The 12,070-nt window shown below is 46.4% G+C and overlaps 1 protein-coding gene across 1 annotated transcript; it reads right to left on the bottom strand.

Annotated features, from left to right (window-relative positions):
* Positions 1 to 2,668: 2,668 nt before the first annotated feature.
* LOC126188695 (insulinoma-associated protein 2-like) lies at positions 2,669 to 6,907 on the bottom strand. The gene is made up of 2 exons (XM_049930302.1): positions 5,784 to 6,907; positions 2,669 to 2,681 (listed from the first exon to the last, which is right to left on the bottom strand). The coding sequence occupies exons 1-2, from the start codon at positions 6,905 to 6,907 to the stop codon at positions 2,669 to 2,671; spliced, it is 1,137 nt and encodes a 378-aa protein (XP_049786259.1).
* Positions 6,908 to 12,070: the final 5,163 nt, after the last annotated feature.

The following is a 12,070-nucleotide window of genomic DNA, read 5'->3' as shown; positions in this document are numbered from 1 at the left end:
TTAGTTTTTCAAGACAGATTAGCAAGATCGTCGGTGCCAATAGTGACCACTTACTCGGGGAACTAACTGTTTGCTGTTAACTGCGTCGTGATATTTCTGCTGGAGTAGTCTCTGACTGGAAGAAGGACTGCTTGGTAGTTTCTATCCTGTTCCAATCTCGGATGGGATTTGCGCCTTCTAGACGGAATTCTGGAGACGCATCTTGAGCAAAGTGGCCGTTTGTGGAAGCTCTTGAATGGCTCTACGATACATCTTTGCAGCGTATTTGCCTTGGCTGTTATATATTCTATGCTACTTATTTGAGCGGATTAGGTAGCGCTCAACAGAAAGCGGAAGGGTTTTATGAAGAGTATCTCTCAAAGAGGGATCTACAAATTTCTCTGCGCTGACGAAGGTGGTAGCAACATGATAGTATGGCGTAGAAAATGGAAAAAGTTTCTGAGAATGCATGGCTGGAGTACAGCATTGTAGGGAATTGAAGCACGGACTGCGGAATCAGAGGAAAAAAGTAATCGAAGCGTTTGAGATGTGGTGTTACGGAAGGTTGCTGAAAATTCGGTGGACTAGTAAGATAAGAAACGAGGTTGTCCGTAGATTTAGCGGGGAAAGTCGTATTTCGAAAACAATGAGCAGAAGAAGGGATAAGACGACATTTCAGTTAAGGGATCAGGGAATAGATTCCGTGGTACTAGAGGGAGTTGTGAAGGGTAAAAGCTAGCGGAAGACAGTGATTGGAATATATCTAACAAATAAGCGAGGACTTTAGGCGTAGGTATCACTGAGATGTAGAGGTTAGTAGAGGAGAAGTCATGGTGAACCGCATCGAACCAGTCAGAAGACTGTTGACCAGGAAAGAAAGTGGCTAAAAATCTAAAATCTTTCGACATTTATCGCTGATTATGCGCTGTACGCATACAGATGACAATGACTGAACGTGTTGAAGGTGAATGACGTCAATCGCTTAAGACTGCAAAGGTGATTGTCACGACGATGACGTAAGTGTCCGTCCGTTTATGGCCAGCAACAAACTAGTACCTAAAACTGCTAAAAAAAGGTGAAAAAGGGTGTTTCACGCCATCTCAACAGTCGGGGGATGTTCTGCAGATTTTTCAGAGTATTTTGCATGAAATTGTGACCAAACAACTACCAAGCAAGTTCTACGTTCGGCATATTCCAAATTGTAAGGCAGAAGAGTACTACGCAGAGGGCAGTGATCAGCTCGTGACGAGATGGCGATAAATGTTTAAACCTCAATTGTGATTTTGTAGGTACGTAATACAGCTGAGGCATTTTAAGATGTTTCCATTTGCTTCCACTACTCCAGAATTTTATTACCAATCCTTGTATGTCTGTAGGGGAGACGGAACAACGATCCCCGGTATGTCGCCAACACTCGACACAGGTGAGGACGTTTTTAATGGGAGAGTAATTGAGGCTACCGGTTCGCGTGTATCGCGGGAATTGGTTCGGTGCGCGGCAGTGTGTCAGTGGGGAGGGAGCCCTGCACCCTTCATCCCTGCCACCACCTGGCCACGCACCCTGACTCACGCTCGCAGCAACCCCCGTGCCCCCCCGCCGCACCCCCGTCGCGTGTCGCACTAATTTCCATCCCGACAGCAGAGACCGCCACCCGTCCTCACCACAGGCCCGCCGTACCGCACTCGGCGCTCGCGAAAATATTTACAATAGAAGCTCTGCGCTCTACTGGCCGACGTCCCTTTCGGAAAGCGCACGCGTGGGCGGCTCTTTCCGCGCGCCGCTGACAAACGATGTGGCAGCGCGAATCCATCGCGTTCAAGATTTCCGGGAGATGATTCCGTACACGCGGCTAAAAATATACATCCACGGACACGCGTTCTATTTACAAACACTTACGTCCCGCTCTAGGAGAAAGTTTCTTCGACGTCCGGTCGAAGCAAAAGGAAGCGATATCGGACCCCTGCACCCTGCCTCGCGTTACCAATCAAAATTTAGGCAACAGTTTTACCGTTTATTAAGACGATGTGATTACTGACAGTTTGTGGAGACTTAACTATACATGTCACATCAAGAGAATAAAATCTCGAATTACTGATCTCGTGAAACACGTCTTTATAGGCAATGACAAAGTCTCCATATTGGATACCTCTATTTGGAAAACTCTGAAGATATGACCTGATTTAATCGTGGCCTTAACTTTCTACACTACGTAGTTCTTTGCTCAGAACTGAAGCTCTCTAGTAATGACTTATTCGGTTTCACTAGAATAACGACGAGAGCTGACTATGAAACAATCGGGAATTAACGCAGGTCGAAAATAATGTATTGTAAGTTTACTCTTAGCTGCTGTTGCCCGACCTGCCCGTTACACAACGCTCCTGTCATTCCATTCATAGCCCCTATTTCTTCCGAAATTTACTGTAGACATAATTCGTTACCGATGCTGTTTGTTCAATAGTTTTCTACGCAAAAATTAATGACACTTTTATCTTTTCTAAGCAAAAATAAATGAAACTTAAACAGAAATTGCACTGTCCCCGGTCTATCGTACGAAAAATAAACGTCAAGCGAATTTATAAAATTATAAATAAAGTGAACAAAATGACCTAACAACTGCAAAATTATAAAAATAATTCTGATCTGTCTATAGCAATTGTAATCGACCCTGCCGTGCCTAAAGTCGATCCCATCATGCATAAAATCTGAAATGATAATGGTATAACAAATTATAAAACAGTCAAAACAATGACAACATAATATAAGAAAAATAAAACAGCTATAAAGCAATGAAAACGAGTCACATTATAAATAAAACTGGTCTGCATCGACTCTAACGTAATTCGACTTAAGTACTTAGGACCGAGAGACTATTGCACACTTTGAATTTCGTCTTCGCTACCGTGTTCTACAACTGACGAAGAAAAATACTGATTAATTAACAAGTATTCTGTATCTTCAGAGACAGATAGAGCAGCAATAACACCGTCAATTTTCGTGCAGGGTACCTGTGGAATTTACAGTGGCGGAGATATGTGGTGTACTTTTTGAGGGCGCGCTGAAAATATTACAGATATTTTCACCGACCGGTAGGGAATGGATACATCTAATATTTCGTGCTAATAGGAGAAAGAACTGCAAGATAACGAATTAACGGTGTTTTCACCTGAACTAACAGCGTAGTTTTCTCTGAAATACTGGTTGCAAACTATCCATAATAATAAATATTGCACTTAGCGATGAATGAACAACTAATAGTAACGAAATTATGCGCAGTGACTTCCGGATAGGTTACATTTTACGTATTAATTTCTTCCACCATTAGCTGTAAAATAATAAATACTGATGTGTTACTCCTAACACAAACAGAAAAACCTTTGTACCGAGATGAGATCAGCGTTATGGGTCAAAATAGACGGTACCGCGACTAGATAACCGCACAGATTGCACGACACGACTAGATACTGAAACCAAACATTGACTGCTTAGTGTGTAACTTCGTAAATGACTAGAACTGAAGGACAGATAACATAGTTTTGCTTCACAGTGGATTACGGTTGTAAAGAGACTTTTAGAGCTAACCTAACATATTTGGATCGTGTGAAGCATTCTAATTTTATGACTGTTCGGGAGCATCGATCGTTGCTTCCAGAATCAGAATGCTTATTTTAAGACTACGTTAAGATTACCAATGGATAACATTAGGTACAATAAATTTGTTACTTAAGCTAAGACATATACTTATTTCTATTGTGAAAGACATTTGGCAAAGTAGCAGTTTTAGAGCATGGATGAAACTCTGTGTTTCCTAAAATAACAAATAAAAAATGACTAGAATGAAAGTAATGCACATTATAAAGTTCACATAGAAAAATACGCGTTTTTAGTACAGTAATAATTGCGGTTTTTTTTATCGTATATAGATATACATATTTAACGGGTTTATGCTTCTAAATGACTAGAAGGGACTAGAAAACTATTCGACCAAACAGAATGGACAGGTGTCAAGACAGATGTTCCACTGATTCACACTGAGATCATTATACAGTTCCTGAGTAACTGACGTTTCTGCTGGTATTACTGACTAGAAAGAAATACACTGAAATGACTAGAATAAAGGACAGTAAAAACTAAGAGAAAGACAGGCATGGAAATATTTCCTGCATTCTTGACCCTTCGTCAATGACACGAGTAACAATATTATTATGGTACTGACTAGATCAAAATATGTAATACGACTATGTAGTTAAATACAGCGGAAATTGAGAACTGATGAGAAATGACTCGAGCAGGTCTTGAAGCTGGTCTCACTGATTAGAAGTAAAACATGACAGTTTTCACTAGTGGCTGTTCTGATTACATTATGGAAGATAGCTGAAGTCCAGCGCAAACTATAATGAGACAAGAAGCATTTTCGGCAGCCCTGGAGCTAACCTAACTGACTAGATATAAAAGTGACTGTTACACTTTTGGCTACAATGACTAGAATGAAGTTCGTAAAGTGACTAGATTAATACAAAACATAGGCTAGGTTTGGAAGCTCCATGATACTAAGTTTGTTGACTAGAGACAAAGTTACTATATTAGCAAATTCTGCGTGACTGGACACAAAATGTGGATGTTCTAGAGTTTGTGAAACAGTGATTGGTTTTCAGAGTAATTTCAATAATAATTATCGTCATGAAAGGCGATAGGAAGCTGGTGAACGAGATTATGATGGTATTACATACGGGTTTCGTACATCCACAGTTTGCGCTTTTATTGATCATAGTAATGTTAATAATTAAACGTTGGGACTACTAACTAAAATAATAGGCATCTAATGACTAGAATATAATATAGCAAGAATGAGCCGTAGGGACAAAGTTCGCAGGATATATTCTATTAGTACATAAGACCATATGGATAAGACTAGAACATGCATGACTAGACCGGTTACGAATGTCGCTGAGTTTGTTGACTAGAGAAAAATTTATTACCTTAACAGATTCTGCTTGGCAGAAAACAAAATGTGGATGTTCTGGATTTGTGAAGCAGTTTCGGTTTACAGAGACATTGCAACAATGACTTTCGTCATGAAGGGTGACAGAAAGTTGGTGAACGACTTTGTAAGGGTGTTAGAAACGAATTTCGTACATCCACAGTTTGCGTATAAATGGTTACCTTTCGCGTATTCAATTTTATGCATACAATGGAATCAACAACTTGACTGAACACCCGAAAGGGCACCATGAATCTGTCAAGTCTAGCAAACATGAGATATCAAACAGTTAATGTTTTCAGTGCGCTTACTGACTAAGGTAAAAGGTATCTAATGACTAGAAGAAACACAGCTGAGGATAAGTTATAGAAATAAAGATTTCGGGATAAATTCTTTTCGCCCAAAAAGACTATGAGATAAGACTAGAAGGTGCATGACTAGATCGGTTGCGAGCAAGGCAGAGTTTGGGGTCATCTCGAGTAGAGTTCCGCTGCGACACGGCCGCAGGAGGAAGACGCGGTGGCTCACCTACATCATGTGCAGCCTCCAGAAGGGCGGCGGCGGCGGCAGCGGCACGGGTCGCGGGGGCGGCGGGTGCTGGCGGTACGGCCAGGCGGCCGCCAGCAACAGCGGCTGTCAGTTGACCGCGAACGGGGGCGGTTGCGGAGGCGGAGGCAGCGGCAGCGGTGGCGGCGGCGGCAGCAGGAAGCCCGCCCCCGAGGCCGCCGGTGGCGAGGCGGCCGCCGGTGGCGGAGGCGGCGGGGGCGGCAGAGGCGACGTGGCGGGCTCGCCGAAGGCCGAAGCGGCCGGCGGCGGGGGCGGAGGCGGCGCGGGGGCGGAGGCCGTCGGCTCGTGCGTGGCGAGGTGTTTGCGCAGGTAGGCCTGGCGGCGGAAGCGCTTCTGGCAGGCGGGGCACGGGAAGACGTCGCCCCCGTCCTCACCGGCGTCCTCCGAGGAGGCGGGGCCGGACGCCGGCTTCTTGACCACCAGGTCGACGGCGCCGCCCGCCGGCCGCGGCTTGTGCCAGCGGCGGTGCGACGCCAGGTTGGCGGGGCAGTTGAACACCTTGTCGCACTCGGGGCAGCGGTACTCGACGTGCACGATGCGCGAGCAGCGGTGCTGTGCCAGCCCGAATGCGTCTTCGTACATCTCGCGGCACAGCCGGCAGATGTAGTCGCCGATGCGGTTCTCGATCTTGGCCAGCTCCGCCTTGGCCTCCTCGGTGATCTCGACCACGTTGAAGGCGGGGTCGATGTCGCCCTTGCGCACCACCAACGGCGCCTCGTCGTCGCGCAGCTCGCGGATGATGGTGCCCGACACGGGAGACGTCTTGTCCTCGTCGAAGGTGAGCCGGCGCACCGCCTTCGTCTTCTTCGGCGTCGCCGGCGCAGTCTTGGCCTTGCTCGGCGTCGACTGCTGCTGCTGCTGTTTCGGCGCGTCGTCCGAGTGTAGCCTCTTGCGCACTGGCGAGCTAGGCGACGGCGTGGACGGTGGCGTGATTGGCGTCGGCGCCGGCTTGAGAGAGAGGTCGAGCGGCGTCGGCGTTACGACCAGCGGCTCCGAGTATGCGGCCAGGTAGTAGGGCGGCGGCCGGTGCTCGAAGCCGAGCCGTTCCACCAACGAACTGAGCGGCGAGAAGCCGTACACGGCGACGTCGTCCATGGCCGACGGCCTCTGCGGCTGCAGCTGGCCGTGGTCGTGCCTGCGAACCAGGAAGCCGCGCGGCATGCCCGCGGACGCTGAGCGGCGACTCAGTGCCTCGGGCACCATCCGCTCGCGCCGCGGCTCCGACGGCGTCTGACCGGCTAGCGCTCGTCGGCAGTCGGGCACTGGGCCGCCGGGGGCGTGGCTTGCCACCAGCCAATGGGCGCGCCCGCGGCGTGCGCGCGCAGTCGGCGGTAGGGCGCCGCGTGCGGCTATTGGTGCGCCGAACTCGGGCCCTCGCCTCATTGGGTTGGTCGGCGGCCGCCGCGCCTCGCGAGGACGCGTGACACCGCTGCCGACGCCGCCGCCGCCGCCGCTGTTCCTTCCGGATGAGACCTGCGGAGCGAGGGCTTTGCCGGACGCTGCTAAATCATGCCGCGCCGTTACGCTCAACGGTCCGCGTTTCGTGTGATTCGAACGCTACGCGTGGTACGAGAGGACACTTCCAACGGACGCTAAATTGACGCATAACGAGCACCCCTCCCCTCTATCCGCAGCAGCTGCCGCTCTAATGGGCGGTCCGACAGTTACCGGTAGGCATGCTGGTACACCCGGCTTCTTATTGTCATCACGGTGGAACCTCATTTATCCGTCCTCCGTGGCATCGTAGGCGGCCCGCATCATCGAAAATCCTAAAATTCATTAAGAAATTCGAATGACACGGTTAAAAGCTTGAAAAACAGTTTGAATTTCTGAATGCCCGAATAACTAAAATATTTCTTTTATGCTGTAATCGACACATATTATAAAAACGTGTGTATGCCTATGTGTATGCTCCACACCTTCTACTAAACTACTGGACCGGTTTCAGCCGAACTTGGTACCCATATCGTCATAGCTCAAGAGATATATCGTCATAAACACTGAAATACGTCAAAAAATGCCGCTTCATGCTTGAAGTTTTAGTACATTTATTCTTTACTGGCAACACTCGTACAGTCGAGTCAAACCATGGAAATCCCTAACACGTGGCAGCCCTTTTGACAGCTTTTCACTTGCGAAGTGCAAACGGTTGTAGGCGAAAACGACAGCCATATATAGAGCTACGAAAATGCGCTGCCACAGAGAAGTATATAAAATTGCGTTGTAGAGACGCGAAGCAGCTGAGCCCAGCGTTCAGAAACTGTTCTGGATCATGTTTCTTAATTTGGATACTGTACTGGTACATTTGTAGATTATGTATATTTCTTTGTACGACTGTTTCATAATTTCGAAGGTGTTTTCACGAATACTTGGACATGGATCTTTTTTTATAGAGTTTATTTTTTGTTTTCGGTTCTAGTAGAAAATTGATACCTGGGTAATACCGGATTAGTTACTTAGTTAGGAGTGTAGCATGGGGCATATCTATATGTTAAAAACTATACGAACCCCAACATTATGCATTAGCACAGAAAAGATCAGTGATTCGTTTCTTACTCAAAAATGGTTCAAATGGCTCTGAGCACTATGGGACTCAACATCTTAGGTCATCAGTCCCCTAGAACTTAGAACTACTTAAACCTAACTAACCTAAGGACATCACACACATCCATGCCCGAGGCAGGATTCGAACCTGCGACCGTAGCAGTCCCGCGGTTCCGGACTGCAGCGCCTAGACCGCACGGCCACCGCGGCCGGCGTTTCTTACTCACCTTACGTCCAGATTTTGAACTAACTTTTCCTGTTAGCCTGTACGTTGCTAGGTTGGTCTTCTGAAACAAGCAAGTTTCATCTGTATTTTATATCTGTGTCGAATACAAATTTACCTCTTGTTTAACAGTCTTTAATTCTTTACAGAAGTATCCGCATTTGCCACGTCCAGAATTAAACCTTCCCCACAAACGTTTCTGTTGAAGATAGTCAGCACAGTCATCCAATACTAGCCATAAACCCTGTTCAGCCTCATTTAACTACAAATCTTTCCACTGCAGTCTCTGGTTCAACACCTCTTTCAGAAACTCCGACAGGCCATTCTTGTTTCTGCAAGGTGTACGTACACAATAACATCAACGACGGTCTGTTTTGTTTCAGTTGTATCCATCTTCCACCTAATTCGACTTGTTTTATTACCAATACCGAAATTTTATTGCGTTTTTTTTCCCAAATATAAAAAGTCGACTTGGGAATCCCTAACTCGGTCGTAGTAAGCAGGAGCATCGGCTTCGATTGTAGCCAGGTTTGCACGTCATCTTCCAAACGTAACGATTTGTCAGTTGTTATTGTTTTTTCCGTCTTGAGCTTACTGTAATTTAACTAACCAGAATTTTACAGCAGATGCGTTCTGCTTTTATTTACAAAACATCTTCTGTAGTTATTCTGCAAACTGGATACATATGCTCGTACCTTTTTTGGTTGTTTTACATAAAAAAACAACATATTGTTTGTAAAATTGGAGTACAAGTTACTTACGGTGTTTTTCTACACATTCTCGAAACCACTGCTTCTTCCCTCCCTGCTAGCAGCGGTTGATGTCGAAAGACTTAGTTTCACATATACACTTGGCAGTTTTTGTCATTCTGCAGTATTTCTTGCGCTGCATTTGGTTTTTTACACTTCACCTTTGTAAATAGAATTGAAATTATGTGTGTTTCTCTCTTTGCGCAATATTACAGTGTTCGTTCGTTTTCGTGCAGGTTTAGAGCGTTCTCAACGTATGAAACTACATTTTTTTCATTAATTCGTTTGTGTGTGTGTGTGTGTGTGTGTGTGTGTGTGTGTGTGTAAGTTAGCACGGGCGAAGTGAATGGCAAGGGTAGGGATGCGTTCTACGCTTCGCATTAGATGATCTCGGCGCGCATTATGTCAGATAGCGTTCGGCAGCGTTCCACTATGCGATAAAAAACCGGTCCGATTTACCGCGAATTCCGAATTAGTGACGATTTTCGGTAACCAGTAAGTTTCTTTAAAGTCATTTTCGTATGCACAATTATGCAGGCGTTTCACCAACAATAATGATACGGCCGATGTATCTTCCGCTTAGCTTTCCGAATAAACTATTATTTTGTACCAGAACCAAATACAGCAAAAATGTTTTTGAAGTATTTCCTTTACCCAAACTTAGAAACGCTTTGGCTACCATCACGATTACAACAGCATAAAGCTGTCGTCTATCGAAATGTCAGCTCAGTTGTATTATGCGTAATCATCATTGCTCTCTGGCAGCACATGTATTTTTCGACTGCAGTCCCAGCTTTAGTGATTCATTTTCTGTACCGGAAACTCTTCCAACGCATAACAGCATATATGTTACTGTAATTATTGGGCTGCCATACAACCTGCTTTGTAGGGTAGCTTACATGTCAGCATCAAGAAACAGGTTTCCAGGCTCTAACATGTAGGTTACCTTGCATGACAGCCATACGGTACTGGAGTAGAATCGGCCTGATTCATAAACCTGCTTTGCATGGCGGTCTAAACGTCAGGACCAAATAAATAATTTTCAAGCCCATTATGTGTAGCCTGCATTGCATGACAGGCATGTTGTGGGAGTGGTATCAGCCTTTTTTATTGAACTGTATCGCAGAAGCTACAAGTGCTGACGAGCACGGCTGGGGACAGGTCAAGATGAATAGAGGAGGAGCAAGAGTGAGGGGCAGGAGGAATAGACAGAGACAGGGGAGGAGGGAGAAATTTGTGGGGCAGATGTGGGGGTAGAGCGCAGCAGTGTGCTGGTTGGAGAGGATGAGAGGGAGGTGGAAAGAGTGAGGTCTGGGAGGATATGGTCAGAGGAGGGGGAGGAAGATGTAAAGATAGGAGATGGGGGAAATAGACAAAGAGAGAGGGAGGAGGAGATGAAGAGACAGTCAGGAGGAGGAGGTAGGCAGAGGTGGGAGGATGAGGCACAGACAGAAGGAGGAAGAGGTGGACACAGAGAGGGGGAGGAGGACGTATGTTTGATATGTGTATTGACTAGCCTAAATATGTGGGTGAAACTGCAGAGAAAATGCTAGTTAATATACACTAATGGCCATTAAAATTGCTACACCAAGAAGAAATACAGATGATAAACGGGTATTGATTGGACAAATATATTATACTAGAACTGACATTTTACATTTTCACGCAATTTGGGTGTATAGATCCTGAGATATCAGTACCCAAACAACCACCTATGGCCATAATAACGGCCTTGATACACCTGGGCATTGAGTCAAACAGAGCTTGGATGGCGTGTACAGGTACAGCTGCCCATGCAGCTTCAACAAGATACCACAGTTCATCAAGAGTAGTGACTGGCGTATTGTGACGAGCCAGTTGCTCGGCCACCATTGACCAGACGTTTTCAATTGGTGAGAGATCTGGAGAAGTGCTGGCAAGGGCAGCAGTCGAACATTTTCTGTATCCAGAAAGGCCCTTACAGGACCTGCAACATGCGGTCGTGCATTATCCTGCTGAAATGTAGGGTTTTGCAGGGATCGAATGCAGGGTAGAGCCACGGGTCGTAACACATCTGAAATGTAACGTCCACTGTTAAAAGTGCCGTCAATGCGAACAAGAGGTGATCGAGACGTGTAACCAATGGCACCCCATACCATCACGTGGGGTGATACGCCAGTATGGCGATGACGGAAACACGCTTCCAATGTGCGTTCAACGCGATGTCACCAAATACGGATGCGACCATCATGATGCTGTAAGCAGAACCTGGATTCTTCCGAAAAAATGACGTTTTGCCATTCGTGCACCCAGGTTCGTCGTACACCATCGCAGGCGCTCCTGTCTGTGTTGCAGCGTCAAGGGTAACCGCAGCCATGTTCTCCGAGCTTATAGTCCATGCTGCTGCAAACGTCGTCGAACCGTTCGTGCAGATGGTTGTTGTCTTGCAAACGTCCCCATCTGTTGACTCGGGGATCGAGACGTGGCTGCACGATCCGTTACAGCCATGCGGATAAGATGCCTGTCATCTCGACTGCTACTGATACGAGACCGTTGGGATCCAGCACGGCGTTCCATATTACCCTCTTGAACCCACCGATTCCATATTCTGCTAATAGTCATTGGATCTCGAGCAACGCGAGCAGCAATGTCGCGATACGATAAATCGCAATCGCGATAGGCTACAATCCGACCTTTATCGAAGTAGGAAACGTGATGGTACACATTTTTCCTCCTTACACGAGGCACTGCAACAACGTTTCACCAGGCAACGCCGGTCAACTGCTGTTTGTGTATGAGAAATCGGTTGGAAACTTTCCTCATGTCAGCACGTTGTAGGTGTCGCCACCGGCGCCAACCTTCTGTGAATGCTCTGAAAAGCTAATCATTTGCATATCAAAGCATCTTCTTTCTGGCCAGCAGTGTACATACTCTGCAAACAGGTGTGTTACGTGAGAATAGAATTGACCTGCTTTAATGCCCTTTTTGCAGGGCAGCCTACATCTCAGGATCAAGAAACGGTTTTTCAGCCCTCGATATTTAGGCTGCCCT

The sequence above is a fragment of the Schistocerca cancellata genome, chromosome 5, assembly GCF_023864275.1.
Source record: "Schistocerca cancellata isolate TAMUIC-IGC-003103 chromosome 5, iqSchCanc2.1, whole genome shotgun sequence".
Classification (NCBI taxonomy): domain Eukaryota; kingdom Metazoa; phylum Arthropoda; class Insecta; order Orthoptera; family Acrididae; genus Schistocerca; species Schistocerca cancellata.
Note: the sequence above shows the minus strand (reverse complement) of the source record. Positions and strands in the feature narration are given on the sequence as shown.